The 13,015-nt window shown below is 40.7% G+C and overlaps 1 protein-coding gene across 2 annotated transcripts in view; it reads left to right on the top strand.

Moving 5' to 3' along the window:
* b3glcta (beta 3-glucosyltransferase a) overlaps positions 1–13,015 on the top strand; it is a 131,739-nt gene that overhangs the window by 69,896 nt on the left and 48,828 nt on the right. Inside the window, exon 4 of one of the 2 annotated variants that reach the window (XM_061877306.1) lies at positions 12,463–12,572. In XM_061877306.1, coding sequence (XP_061733290.1) covers positions 12,463–12,572 — 110 coding nt within the window. Of the gene's footprint in view, positions 1–12,459; positions 12,573–13,015 lie in introns of both variants that reach the window. The other variant, XM_061877305.1, reaches the window with a different exon arrangement.

Raw genomic sequence — 13,015 nt, 5'->3', positions numbered from 1 at the left:
TGCAAATGATAATATAAATACTTTTAAATAAGTCAAATTTAAGTAAGGCAACAAGAGAAGTATCCTACACTTCTCTTTTGTAAAGTAAATCTAAACAGCCGATATGGGCATCTACATAAACTATATGATTTGCTTGAGAAGCTGGACAGGACAAAAAAAAAAGAAACATACTTGAAAATAGCAGAGGTATTCCTTCCAACAGATTATATTTTCTTTTGTCATGTAGCACATTTTCCAGGGATAGTTTTCCCTGTAGTTTAACATTTAATCTGGAGTAATTTGTAGCTTTTTACTACATTTTCCAAGTAGCTTGCCCATCACTGGTTACAGTGGCCAGAAATATTAAATATTAGGGCTGCGAATCCTTGGGTGTCCCACGATTCGATTCAGTATCAATTCTTGGGGTCACAATTCGATTCAAAATCAATTTATTTTTCAATTCAACACGATTCTTGATTCAAAAACGATTTTTTCCCGATTTAAAAGGACTCTCTCTTCATTCAATACATAGGATTTCAGCAGGATCTACCCCAGTCTGCTGACGTGCAAGCAGAGTAGTAGATTTTTGTAAAAAGCTTTTATAATTATAAAGGACAATGTTTTATCAACTGATTGCAATAATGTACATTTGTTTTAACTATTAAACGAACCCAAAATATGACTTATTTTATCTTTGTGAAAATATTGGACACAGTGTGTTGTCAACCTTATGAGATGCGATGCAAGTGTAAGCCACTGTGACACTATTGTTCTTTCTTTTTTTTTTATAAATGTCTAATGATAATGTCAATGAGGGATTTTTAATCACTGCTATGCTGAAATTATAACTAATATTGATACTGTTGTTTCACTACTTTTGGTTTGTTCTGTGTCGTGTTTGTGTCTCGTCTCAATTGCTCTGTTTATTGCAGTTCTGAGTGTTGCTGGGTCAGGTTTGGTTTTGGAATTGGATTGCATTGTTATGGTATTGCTGTGTATTGTTTTCTTGAATTGATTAAGAAAAAAAAAAAAAATTAAAAAGAAGGAATCGATTCTGAATCGCACAACGTGAGAATCGGGATTCGAATTGATTTGTTCCCACACCCCTATTAAAGGCCTACTGAAACCCACTACTCCCGACCACGCAGTCTGATAGTTTATATATCAATGATGAAATATTAACGTTGCAACACATGCCAATACGGCCGGTTTAGTTTACTAAATTACAATTTAAAATTTCCCGCTGAGTTTCCTGTTGAAAACGTCGCGGAATGATGACGCGTATGATGACACGTGTTTGTGACGTTATTGGTTGGAGGGGACATTTTAGCCCAGCACCACACACAGCTAAAAGTTGTCTCTTTTCATCGCATAATTAAACAGTATTTTGGACATCTGTGTTGCTGAATCTTTTGCAATTTGTTCAATTAATAAAGGAGAAGTCAAAGTAGATAGGTGGAGGTGGGAAGCTTTTAGCCTTTAGTCACATAAACACTAGGTGTTTGCTTGTTTAAAATTCCCGGAGGTGACGCTATACTATGGATCAGAGCGGTCAAGCAAACATGGATCACGACTACTTGTCGACCGGCAGTTTTCGGTGAGAAAATTGTGGCAATAAGTTGCCTCTTACCGGAGATCAGCAGAGCTTCTGTCGTGCTGCAGCTGCCGTGACTTCTCTCAGAGACTCTAGCGTCAACACACCCGTGGACACACCCCTCCAACTATCAGGTAATATTTAACTCACTAAAACACTAGCAACACAATAGAAAGATAAGGGATTTCCCAGAATTATCCTAGTAAATGTGTCTAAAAACATCTGAATCGCTCCCAATGCAATCACCTTTTTTTTTTTCTAGTCCGTCACTCTAAATTTCCTCATCCACGAACCTTTCATCCTCGCTCAAATGAATGGGGAAATTGTCGCTTTCTCTGTCTGAATAGCTCTTGCTGCTGTAGGCTCACATTATAAACAATGTGAGGATGTGAGAAGCCCTACAACTAGTGACGTCACACGCACATCGTCTGCTACTTCCGGTACAGGCAAGGCTTTTTTATTAGCGACCAAAGTTGCAAATGTTATCGTGGATGTTCTCTACTAAGTCCTTTCAGCAAAAATATGGCAATATCGCGAAATGATCAAGTATGATACATAGAATGGACCTGCTATCCCCGTTTAAATAAGAACATCTCATTTCAGTAGGCCTTTAATTATACTTGTTAAATGAAAATCTGCTTTGTTTTAATGAAAATTACACTACTGTATTTTGATGATGGGCATTATGGTGGTACCAAGTGTTTTCTGAGTTGGTACTTGGTTAAAAAAGTTTGAAAACCACTGTTTTAATGTAGATTTCACAACTGATTTCACAAAGTTTTACAAATGTTCAATATGCCTGTGACACGCTGTTGCACGTGTAGCATGATTAGCGCCTCTGATTGTCTCCAAAATGTTAAACTACTGGACTACGATCCATATGGTCCATATGTGCACTTGGCACCAGGACACCCTAGGCCGCAGTTCCATGATCGACTTTGTAGTTGTGTCATCGGATTTGCGGCCTTATGTTTTGGACACTCGGGTGAAGAGAGGGGCGGAGCTTTCTACCGATCACCACCTGGTGGTGAGTTGGCTGCGATGGTGGGGGAGGATGCCGGACAGACCTGGGAGGCCCAAACGCATTGTGAGGGTCTGCTGGGAACGTCTGGCAGAGTCTCCTGTCAGAGAGAGTTTCAATTCACACCTCCGGGAGAACTTTGAACATGTCACGAGGGAGGTGCGGGACATTGAGTCCGAGTGGACCATGTTCCGAACCTCTATTGTCGAGGCGGCTGATTGGAGCTGTGGCCGCAAGGTTGTTTGTGCCTGTCGTGGCGGTAATCCCAGAACCCGTTGGTGGACACCAGCAGTGAGGGATGCCGTCAAGCTGAAGAAGGAGTCCTATCGGGTTCTTTTGGCTCATAGGACTCCGGAGGCAGTGGACGGGTACCGACGGGCCAAGCGGTGTGCAGCTTTAGCGGTCGCGGAGGCAAAAACTCGGACATGGGAAGAGTTCGGGGAAGCCATGGAAAACGACTTCCGGGCGGCTTCGAAGCGATTCTGGACCACCATACGGCGCCTCAGGAAGGGGAAGCAGTGCACTATCAACACCGTGTATGGTGCGGATGGTGTTCTGCTGACTTCGACTGCGGATGTTGTGGATCGGTGGAGGGAATACTTCGAAGACCTCCTCAATCCCACCAACACGTCTTTCTTTGAGGAAGCGGTGCCTGGGGAATCTGTAGTGGACTCTCCTATTTCTGGGGCTGAGGTCGCTGAGGTAGTTAAAAAGCTCCTCGGCGGCAAGGCCCCAGGGGTGGACGAGATCCGCCCGGAGTTCCTTAAGGCTCTGGATGCTGTGGGGCTGTCTTGGTTGACAAGACTCTGCAGCATCGCGTGGACATCGGGGGCGGTACCTCTGGATTGGCAGACCGGGGTGGTGGTCCCTCTCTTTAAGAAGGGGGACCGGAGGGTGTGTTCCAACTATCGTGGGATCACACTCCTCAGCCTTCCCGGTAAGGTTTATTCTGGTGTACTGGAGAGGAGGCTTCGCCGGATAGTCGAACCTCGGATCCAGGAGGAACAGTGTGGTTTTCGTCCTGGTCGTGGAACTGTGGACCAGCTCTATACTCTCGGCAGGGTTCTTGAGGGTGCATGGGGGTTTGCCCAACCAGTCTACATGTGCTTTGTGGACTTGGAGAAGGCATTCGACCGTGTCCCTCGGGAAGTCCTGTGGGGAGTGCTCAGAGAGTACGGGGTATCGGACTGTCTTATTGTGGCAGTCCGCTCCCTGTATGATCAGTGCCAGAGCTTGGTCCGCATTGCTGGCAGTAAGTCGGACACGTTTCCAGTGAGGGTTGGACTCCGCCAAGGCTGTCCTTTGTCACCGATTCTGTTCATAACTTTTATGGACAGAATTTCTAGGCGCAGCCAAGGCGTTGAGGGGTTCCGGTTTGGTGGCCACAGGATTAGGTCTCTGCTTTTTGCAGATGATGTAGTCCTGATGGCTTCATCTGGCCGGGATCTTCAGCTCTCACTGGATCGGTTCGCAGCCGAGTGTGAAGCGACCGGAATGAGAATCAGCCCCTCCAAGTCCGAGTCCATGGTTCTCGCCCGGAAAAGGGTGGAGTGCCATCTCCGGGTTGGGGAGGAGACCCTGCCCCAAGTGGAGGAGTTCAAGTACCTAGGAGTCTTGTTCACGAGTGGGGGAAGAGTGGATGGTGAGATCGACAGGCGGATCGGTGCGGCGTCTTCAGTAATGCGGACGTTGTATCGATCCGTTGTGGTGAAGAAGGAGCTGAGCCGGAAGGCAAAGCTCTCAATTTACCGGTCGATCTACGTTCCCATCCTCACCTATGGTCATGAGCTTTGGGTCATGACCGAAAGGATAAGATCACGGGTACAAGCGGCCGAAATGAGTTTCCTCCGCCGTGTGGCGGGACTCTCCCTTAGAGATAGGGTGAGAAGCTCTGCCATCCGGGAGGAGCTCAACGTAAAGCCGCTGCTCCTCCACATCGAGAGGAGCCAGATGAGGTGGTTCGGGCATCTGGTCAGGATGCCACCCGAACGCCTCCCTAGGGAGGTGTTTAGGGCACGTCCAGCTGGTAGGAGGCCACGGGGAAGACCCAGGACACGTTGGGAAGACTATGTCTCCCGGCTGGCCTGGGAACGCCTCGGGATCCCCCGGGAAGAGCTAGACGAAGTGGCTTCCCTGCTTAGGCTGCTGCCCCCGCGACCCGACCTCGGATAAGCGGAAGATGATGGATGGATGGACTACGATATTTTGTTTGCACCCAGTACCTCCTTATAAATGGACCATGTGGTCAGAGAGAGGTAAACAAAGAAAAAAAAATAACTTGTCTCTAATGAGTTTTCCAATTTCGGAAATAACAGCCTCTCTCCAATTAGCGCCCGTTTACAATTACCACCCTGTCCTCTTTGCAATTTAGGTAAATAGACGGCTCGGCTCTAATTAACAATCAGCGTAATTGTTTTCTTCTGTTGTTTGCAAGCCGACTTGTCGTTTTGTCATGTTTGACACCAAAGCAGTTTGACATATCGAGCGCACAATTGCGGTCCCATGTCGTCGATCATGAGTGGCGAGACGGTGCCAGACAATGATTTTCTCCTGAAAAGAAAATGACATAATACGGAAGGAGGAGGCAAAGGAAAGACATGTACCGGAATTTTCCTTTTCTCCTTGCAGTTTGATGGTGAATCGAAAGCCATTAGTATTGAGCCGAGGCCGGTGCGCTCAGTCTTAATTAGTTTCTTTTTTCTTGTGCCCCCCAATTCTCCTTTGCCTCGACACCGAGCACAGTTTTATCTACGCAATGAGGGATTGGAAAATGGTTTATCTGATTTGGCTGTCAGTTTCTGCCGCTGCCGGCTTTGCTGGTGTCATGTGCGGCATGGACACTCTCTCACCCTGGAGATTTCCGGAAAATGCACTCACGCGTTTTTAGCAAGCTCAGCAGAAGGACATTTAGAGGTGGCCAAAAAGGGATTTGCTCCCTAAGCTTAACTTTTGGCAAAGGTTGCGTCCCTTGGGAGATGCAGAGACTATAGTTAAGTGAATCCTGCCCTCTAAACAGCACTCCAGGATCAATCCAGTCTTTCAAGCTGGTGTTGCTCTCTGAACCTGACCTGGTCAGTTTGTGGTATTGCGTCATTTCTCTTCCATTGTGAGTCTGTAATGCGTATGCCCTTGTATATATGTATATATATTTTTTAAAATTTATTTTCAACATATTTACATTTAAAATGAATAATGAACAAAAAGGAGCAGAAGTGAAACTTATATAATATATATAGCTTATAAAATGTTTACCACCTATTCATACAGTTGCAACATTTGTTGTTCACCTCCCAAGACTAGCTATATATATATTCATAACGTACAACAATATAACTAAGCATGGAAACAATAATTTACTCCAAATCATATCTTTTTATCACCATCATTTTTTTTTATACAGTAGGAGATTTAAATTATTTCATTTCACCGTCAACATTGTTCCATAAACTAACACTTTTAATTGAAACGCTTCTCCCCTTTTTCCTTGTTTGAATATCAATTTAGTAAAGAGCTCAGTTCCTTTTAGATTATAATTACTTTCCTGTTCAACAAATATGTTGGGAAGAATTGTGTGTATGTGCTTGGTACATGATTTTCAGGATATTGTACTCTACCAATTCATTAAATTTCAATAAATTTAACTGTTTAAATATTGGGTTTGAGGGTTCCCTTTATGCATATCCACTTATTATTCTTAGGGCTCTTTTCTGCAGGAGAAAGACTGGATTTAAATATGGTTTACAGGCACTACCCCACACTTCAACTCAATATGTTAGATATGAAGCAATCAGTGAATTGACGATACAATTATTTTTGATTTAGACATTATTTCACTTTGTGTAAAATAGAAATGGTTTTAAATATTTTACATGAGGAAGAACTTGAACTACAAAGTGGTAAAAAATATGTCATTAGCTATTGATAATATCTTAGATTGTATAACCATTGAAATATATCATGAAAAAAAGCTAAAATGTACTAATCAGTTGAATATATATATATATATATATATATATAGATCACCTAAATCAAACATTGATACGTTAGAGAACTGGATTAAGGCAACTTTTACTGAAATCAGTCAAAAAATAACTTTTTTATGTGGAGACTTCAACATTGACCTACCTCTTGAACCCTAAAAAAACTAAGTCCATAGATGACTGATTTCACAAGGCCAAACAGAATCTCAGGACACAGCACCACATTTATTTGTAATATTTTTTACCAATGATTTTGATATTACCACATGTGGTCTGCTAATAACCGACATCCGTGATCATCTGCCAGTTTTCATAATCTATGACGGACACTACAAGAAGAGGAAAACTGATGACAAAAATACATTTTGAAGAATATGCACAGAACAAAGTGAGATATCTTTTAACAATGTACACAGTGAAAATGCATATGGTAATTGTTTTTATTACTTTTGAGATGCTTTATGACAAACATTGTTCGCTGAAACAACTTGGTAAGAAGCTAAATAAAAACAATCCTGGATAACAAAATAACTGAAAAATGCTTGGAACAAGAAGAATACATTTTATAGAACATTTATAACACAAATATCTACAGTGGCAGAAAACAAGTACAAAACTTATAAGAACAAGCTAACTGGCATACTATGAACAGGTAGGAAAGAATATTACAGTTCATTGTTGGACTGGAACAAAAACAATATGAGAGCAATATGAGGCATCCTAGATAGCAATATTAAAATGGTGCTAAGAATGGTTATCTTGAATACTAATTAGATGGAAATGTAAAAGATGACAATATGAACCAAGTAGTTGAAAGCTTCAATAAGTACTTTGTGAACATTGGACCAAATCTGGAGGAAAATATTCCAGATCAGGAGTCACTATCGACAGAAATCCCCACTCTATGTTTCAAAAGTTCTGCAGTTAATTTTGGGATTATAGCTTGAACGAGTAGTTTATGATATTTACTGATAGTGTTTTTTATTTATTTATTAGCTTTAAATATCTAGTGTGTTAATATTGTGTGTAGTGATGATGAATTTGGCTTTATCATTTAGGTGAATGGTCTGTTCCGCGGCCAAACTTAGCCAAGCTGAGAACTACTGATATACATGATCTTTGAATAAGATTTTTGCTGCACGTATTCAAAAATAGCACATCTCTCACGTCATAAAGAGGATCTTTGACTAGCATATTTTTCTGTCGGCCTTTTGCCTTTTGCTATCATTATGTTGTAACATTTCCCCAGGATGTGAAGATATGATAGTAGGTGCAGTTAAAAAGGTCTTTAATTACACCAAAAGAAAACTCACAAATAGTGTCACGAAGCAAAGTAAAAAAAAAAAATACTAGGGAAACGTGCACAAAAGAAACATGATTGTAGGTCCTGGAAAAAGCTTTTCAGAAAGACAGCGTGGTGCAACAAAACAAAAATCCAGCAAACATCTAAGTCCAAACATCATACCCACGTCAAGCCAGAAAATATAATGATCGGGTAACCAGCAGAAGCCGCAGCAGAACTTAAATAACCTGCTATTTGCTGATCACGATCAGGTGCGCACACAGCGTTATCTAGAACACGTAAAGCTGCTGCATACGGTGCACAACAGAAAAAAAGAAATAGGAAATAATGGTTAAAATAGAAAAACCCCAAACCAAAAGTCCAATTGTCCTTAAAAACAAGGTAGAGAATCTTTGACATTAGTGATATTAGTAAATATTGTTTCTGTTTTGATTTTGGACGGTATTTGTCATTTGGTGAGGTAAAATTCTGAAGATAAACTGAGCATAGCATTGCAATTAGGGATGCAACGATTAACCAGTTTGACTATTAACCCTGATCGAAAATGTCCCAACTACTTAATCGCCAAGCCTTCATTACCGTGTATTAAACCTCCTTCCTCGCTACAAACCGACAAATTTCATTTGCTTAAAAATGTCAGCAGGACATATAAGCGAACTGAAAAGTCGGCAGTGCGGCAACGTTCCAGGTAATGACCTAGGAATCATTGAAGACGATGGCTCACTATTTTGCAAAACCTGTCAAGAGAAAATTGTGGCTGGAGTCTGATATGTCCAATACGATGCAGTTTTACACGCCAAATTAAAGGTAAGACGAGATAACTGAGGTAAATTATGTTGGTGTCATGAAGAATTTGGTTAAATACAAACGTGCAATCAGTAGCTTAGCGTTGAGTCAGTTCAGTGTAAACAAACAGCAACATGTACTCCTGTCATTAGTGACCATTCAACATTAGATATTGCTTCCTCCTGTCTGTGTTGAACAAACTATAGGCTTTGTAAGCTAATATAGCAAGTGTAAAACACTAACATAACATTGGGAGCTTGTAGAATAACAGCACTTATACCATCGAATGTAGTTATGTGCATTCCAGTTATTATTAATGCAGCATAAAAATAGGCATGGATCACAGTTAATGACGGTTATAGTTGAGGAGTTTGATGAGGAGTTTGAATAATATTTTCCCATGGTAATCAATGAAGTTAACCTTAGTCTTATATTATTAATACAGTTGATAATTAATTAATTATTAACATTGTAATATTCATAATAAATATATTTATTAATTTGTAATGTTATTATATTGTTATTATTTGATTACTGTTATTGTTATACAACACATGAAAATCTCTAAGGAATGTCTATGTATGTGTTGTTGTTGTTGTTGAGACATTAAATCAATGCATATTAATCATGATTATTTTTCACACTATAATAGCAGAGTCACAATCTATAATTTTTGCATCCCTAATTGACAGTATATTCAAAATAAGATTAAGGCCTTTCCCTTGTTATTTCTAAAATAGTGTCATGTTCTGTGGTCATGTTTTCTTTGGTTATGTTCTGTTGGTTTTTGGATTCTTTTAGTTCTTGTTTGCGCATCCTTATTTGTTTTGTCACCATGGCGACCCATTTGTTTCACCTGCCTCATTTGGTCTCACGCACCTGTCTCTAATCAGAGACTATTATTTAAGCCTGCCATTTTCAGTTAGTCGGTCTGGCGACATTGCTAATTTCATTCTGTTTTTGCTCTGTCCATGCCATTGTTCATGCTGATGTTCATAGTTAATGCTGCTCTGCTCATGTCATAGTAAGTGTTGTTTGTTTTATGTTCATAGTTTACGTTGAAGTATTAGTTTTGTTTCCTGCGCCAAGTTTGTGTCTCTGCCTTGTTAGCGCTTTTTGTTTGTACTTTTATAGTCTAAATTAAATCTTGCTTTTACCTTCAAGCCATGTCCGGTCTAGTCCGTTTGCATCACGGAAGAACAAATCTTGCAGCATGCTGCGAATACCGCCTTGTCACGACAAATAGTTCCCTTTCATACAATTAAGTTGAAAAGCCCTTTGAAATGCCTTTGCTTTCATCCTACTGCCCATGATAAAAAAAAAATCCTTCCTTCATGACTCCCAAGGATGTACGGTATGACTATTCCCTACAAATGATTGGAATTGTGTTGAACCAGCTGAGCTCAGACAACAATGTCGTGCACATTTCAACACAGCGAACCATCCGAGCAACCTGTCAAAAGCCCAAAAAAAAACAAGACATCTGTATTGGCTTCTGCCTCCCTGCTGTAAATCCTTACCCCCGGAAAAGCCGTTCCGTTTGTCACCATCCTGCCAGCCAGCCAGGTGCAGCGCAGACTTCATATAGATGGGAACGCCAGCTGCCCTCTTTTAGAGTTTGTCATCTGTAAACGCACAGAGCCAAAGACGAAATGACAGATCTGTTTTGTTGCCTTTGGTTCCGTTTGGATTGTACAAGGCCGTGAGAGCCACTGGGGTTTAATGTGGACTTGTTTGTGCAGCCCCAATGTCATTCATCACTGGGCAGTGTCACTATTGCCAGCCTTTAAACGGGTGTCACATCAAGATGGATTGCGGTCAGCGAGCTGGCTTAATGACAACAATGATCTTAAAGCTGCAGTGCGGTCATGTGTGATGTGCGCGCTGCAATATGCGCAGAATCTCATAGTTAGGGCTTTCATATCCAGATGGTATCACATTGAACACATTTTTGTTGAAAATCCATAAACCACTTTCACGCATTTAAAACTAACTAGCATGGACGTGCAACCATAAATCAAAAAAGTTTTAAAATTGAGTGGCGATTATAACCACCACATATTATCATTTATGATTTTTGACTTGCTTGCCATATTTTCTGGGCTATTGAGCGCATTGGTATTCAATCTACACCCACCAAATTTTAGAAGAAATACATATTTTTACATATATTAACTGCAGACGGATTATAAGATTTTGTATATGTTTATTTACATAGCATGTCTCCAAACAGTGCCTGTCACTTGGCAATAAAATGGATGATCAAACAAAACAGAAGTCATCGTCATGGACCCACTATCAGTAGAAGCAACCTCTCCAATCAGCTAAACAGACTCAGTAACTCCACGTTGACATTTTGGTGAATTTTATAAAACTAGAATAACATAAAAAGAATGCCATTGTAAGTAAATAATACTAACGCAGACACTTATAAAGGTGTTAGCATATTTGCTCATGCCATTAATATTAGCTTTATTACATTACGATAACTCATACAATTATGCATGAAAACACTCCTACAGGCATCACAAATGTGACGATTTAGTAAGTATGAGGAGTAGAACAATTTTGAGTTCCGTCCCAGAACCAGTTCGACTTGTAAACCACTGTCATTGGCCCCATATATATTTTCTAACATGACGCTGCATGTGTGTTGAATTGTTAACGCACATTTATCCAAGCAATACATGTGAATACATGTAATAATGGCCATTTGTTAAAATTGTCAAAATCAACATAATTCATAGTTTAATGGCAAATTAAGCCTCTGTAATTAGACCTGTAAATGTCAATCGGACTAGATACTATGAAAACCTAGCATGGTTTGCTCCATATAATACATTTATTCATAAACCAAGTTTGTTGATACTCTGTGTATTATAAAAAAAAATAAAAAAAAATAAAAGCAATGGGTTTTAGTTTTGGGCTTCACGGTGGCAGAGGGGTTAGTGCGTCTGCCTCACAATACGAAGGTCCTGCAGTCCTGGGTTCAAATCCAGGCTCGGGATCTTTCTGTGTGGAGTTTGCATGTTCTCCCCGTGAATGCGTGGGTTCCCTCCGGGTACTCCGGCTTCCTCCCACTTCCAAAGACATGCACCTGGGGATAGGTTGATTGGCAACACTAAATTGGCCCTAGTGTGCGAATGTGAGTGTGAATGTTGTCTGTCTATCTGTGTTGGCCCTGCGATGAGGTGGCGACTTGTCCAGGGTGTACCCCGCCTTCTGCTCGATTGTAGCTGAGATAGGCGCCAGCGCCCCCCGCGACCCCAAAAGGGAATAAGCGGTAGAAAATGGATGGATGGATGGATGGGTTTTAGTTTTGACAGCCTGTGAGTCTTCACTTTTCTTCCCAAAGTGAAAAAAGGAACTGTGGACGGTTATGTTAAAATCATGGGGTTTTAAAATATGAAAACATGTTTTCTTTAGATGTCCACCTATACACTTTTAACAAGAGGGAGAATCTGTTTATTTCGCCAATAACATCTCCATAAACTTAATACGAGGTTGCTCAGCCTCAATTAGAAAGCTGCTCTTCATCAACCTTAAGGCGGTTAATTACTTCAGAGGAATCCATGCACATTTTTCATTAAGTGATGCAGTCTGAGCCGTGACATTTACGCCTTCTCCCAGCCAATTAAGCTCTTGATGTGTTGTTTATCGCCCGTTATGGAGATTAGTGGAAGTCACCTCAGTTGTTCCGAGCTCTTATCTTTCTTGCCTGCGGCGGGAAGGTCATCGATCGTTCTTGAGTCTCACCAAGGTGTCAGTTCACGTCTCAAAACTTTCTGTGTCCCAGCAGACCTTCAGAAGATCGTGTTTGTCATCCAGAGTCAAAGCAACTCCTTTCACGTGAGGCAAGCAGAAAAGCAAAGGGCGGATTTACTGAAGCAGGCACACGCTCAGTCAGAGGTAAGATTCCAAATGTATGCTTTTAAAAAAATAAAAATACTGATATAACCACTTTGTAGAGCAACTACTTTTTAATTGTTTTGATTGATTGAAATGTTTATTAGTAGATTGCACAGTACAGTACATATTCCGTACAATTGACCACTAAATGGTAACACCCGAATAAGTTTTTCAACTTGTTTAAATCGTGGTTCACGTTGATCAATTCATGGTACAAATATATAATATCAGCATAATGCAGTCATCACACAAGTTAATCATTATAGTATATACATTGAATTATTTACATTATTTACTATCCGGGGGGTGGAATGAGCTTTGGTTGATATCAGTACTTCAGTCATCAACATTTGCATCAACAGAGAAATGGACATTGAAACAGTGTAGGTCTTACTTAGTAGGATATGTACAGCGAGCAGAAAACATAGTGAGTTCAGATAGCA

This window comes from Nerophis ophidion, linkage group LG18 (genome assembly GCF_033978795.1).
Source record: "Nerophis ophidion isolate RoL-2023_Sa linkage group LG18, RoL_Noph_v1.0, whole genome shotgun sequence".
Lineage (NCBI taxonomy): Eukaryota > Metazoa > Chordata > Actinopteri > Syngnathiformes > Syngnathidae > Nerophis > Nerophis ophidion.
Note: the sequence above shows the minus strand (reverse complement) of the source record. Positions and strands in the feature narration are given on the sequence as shown.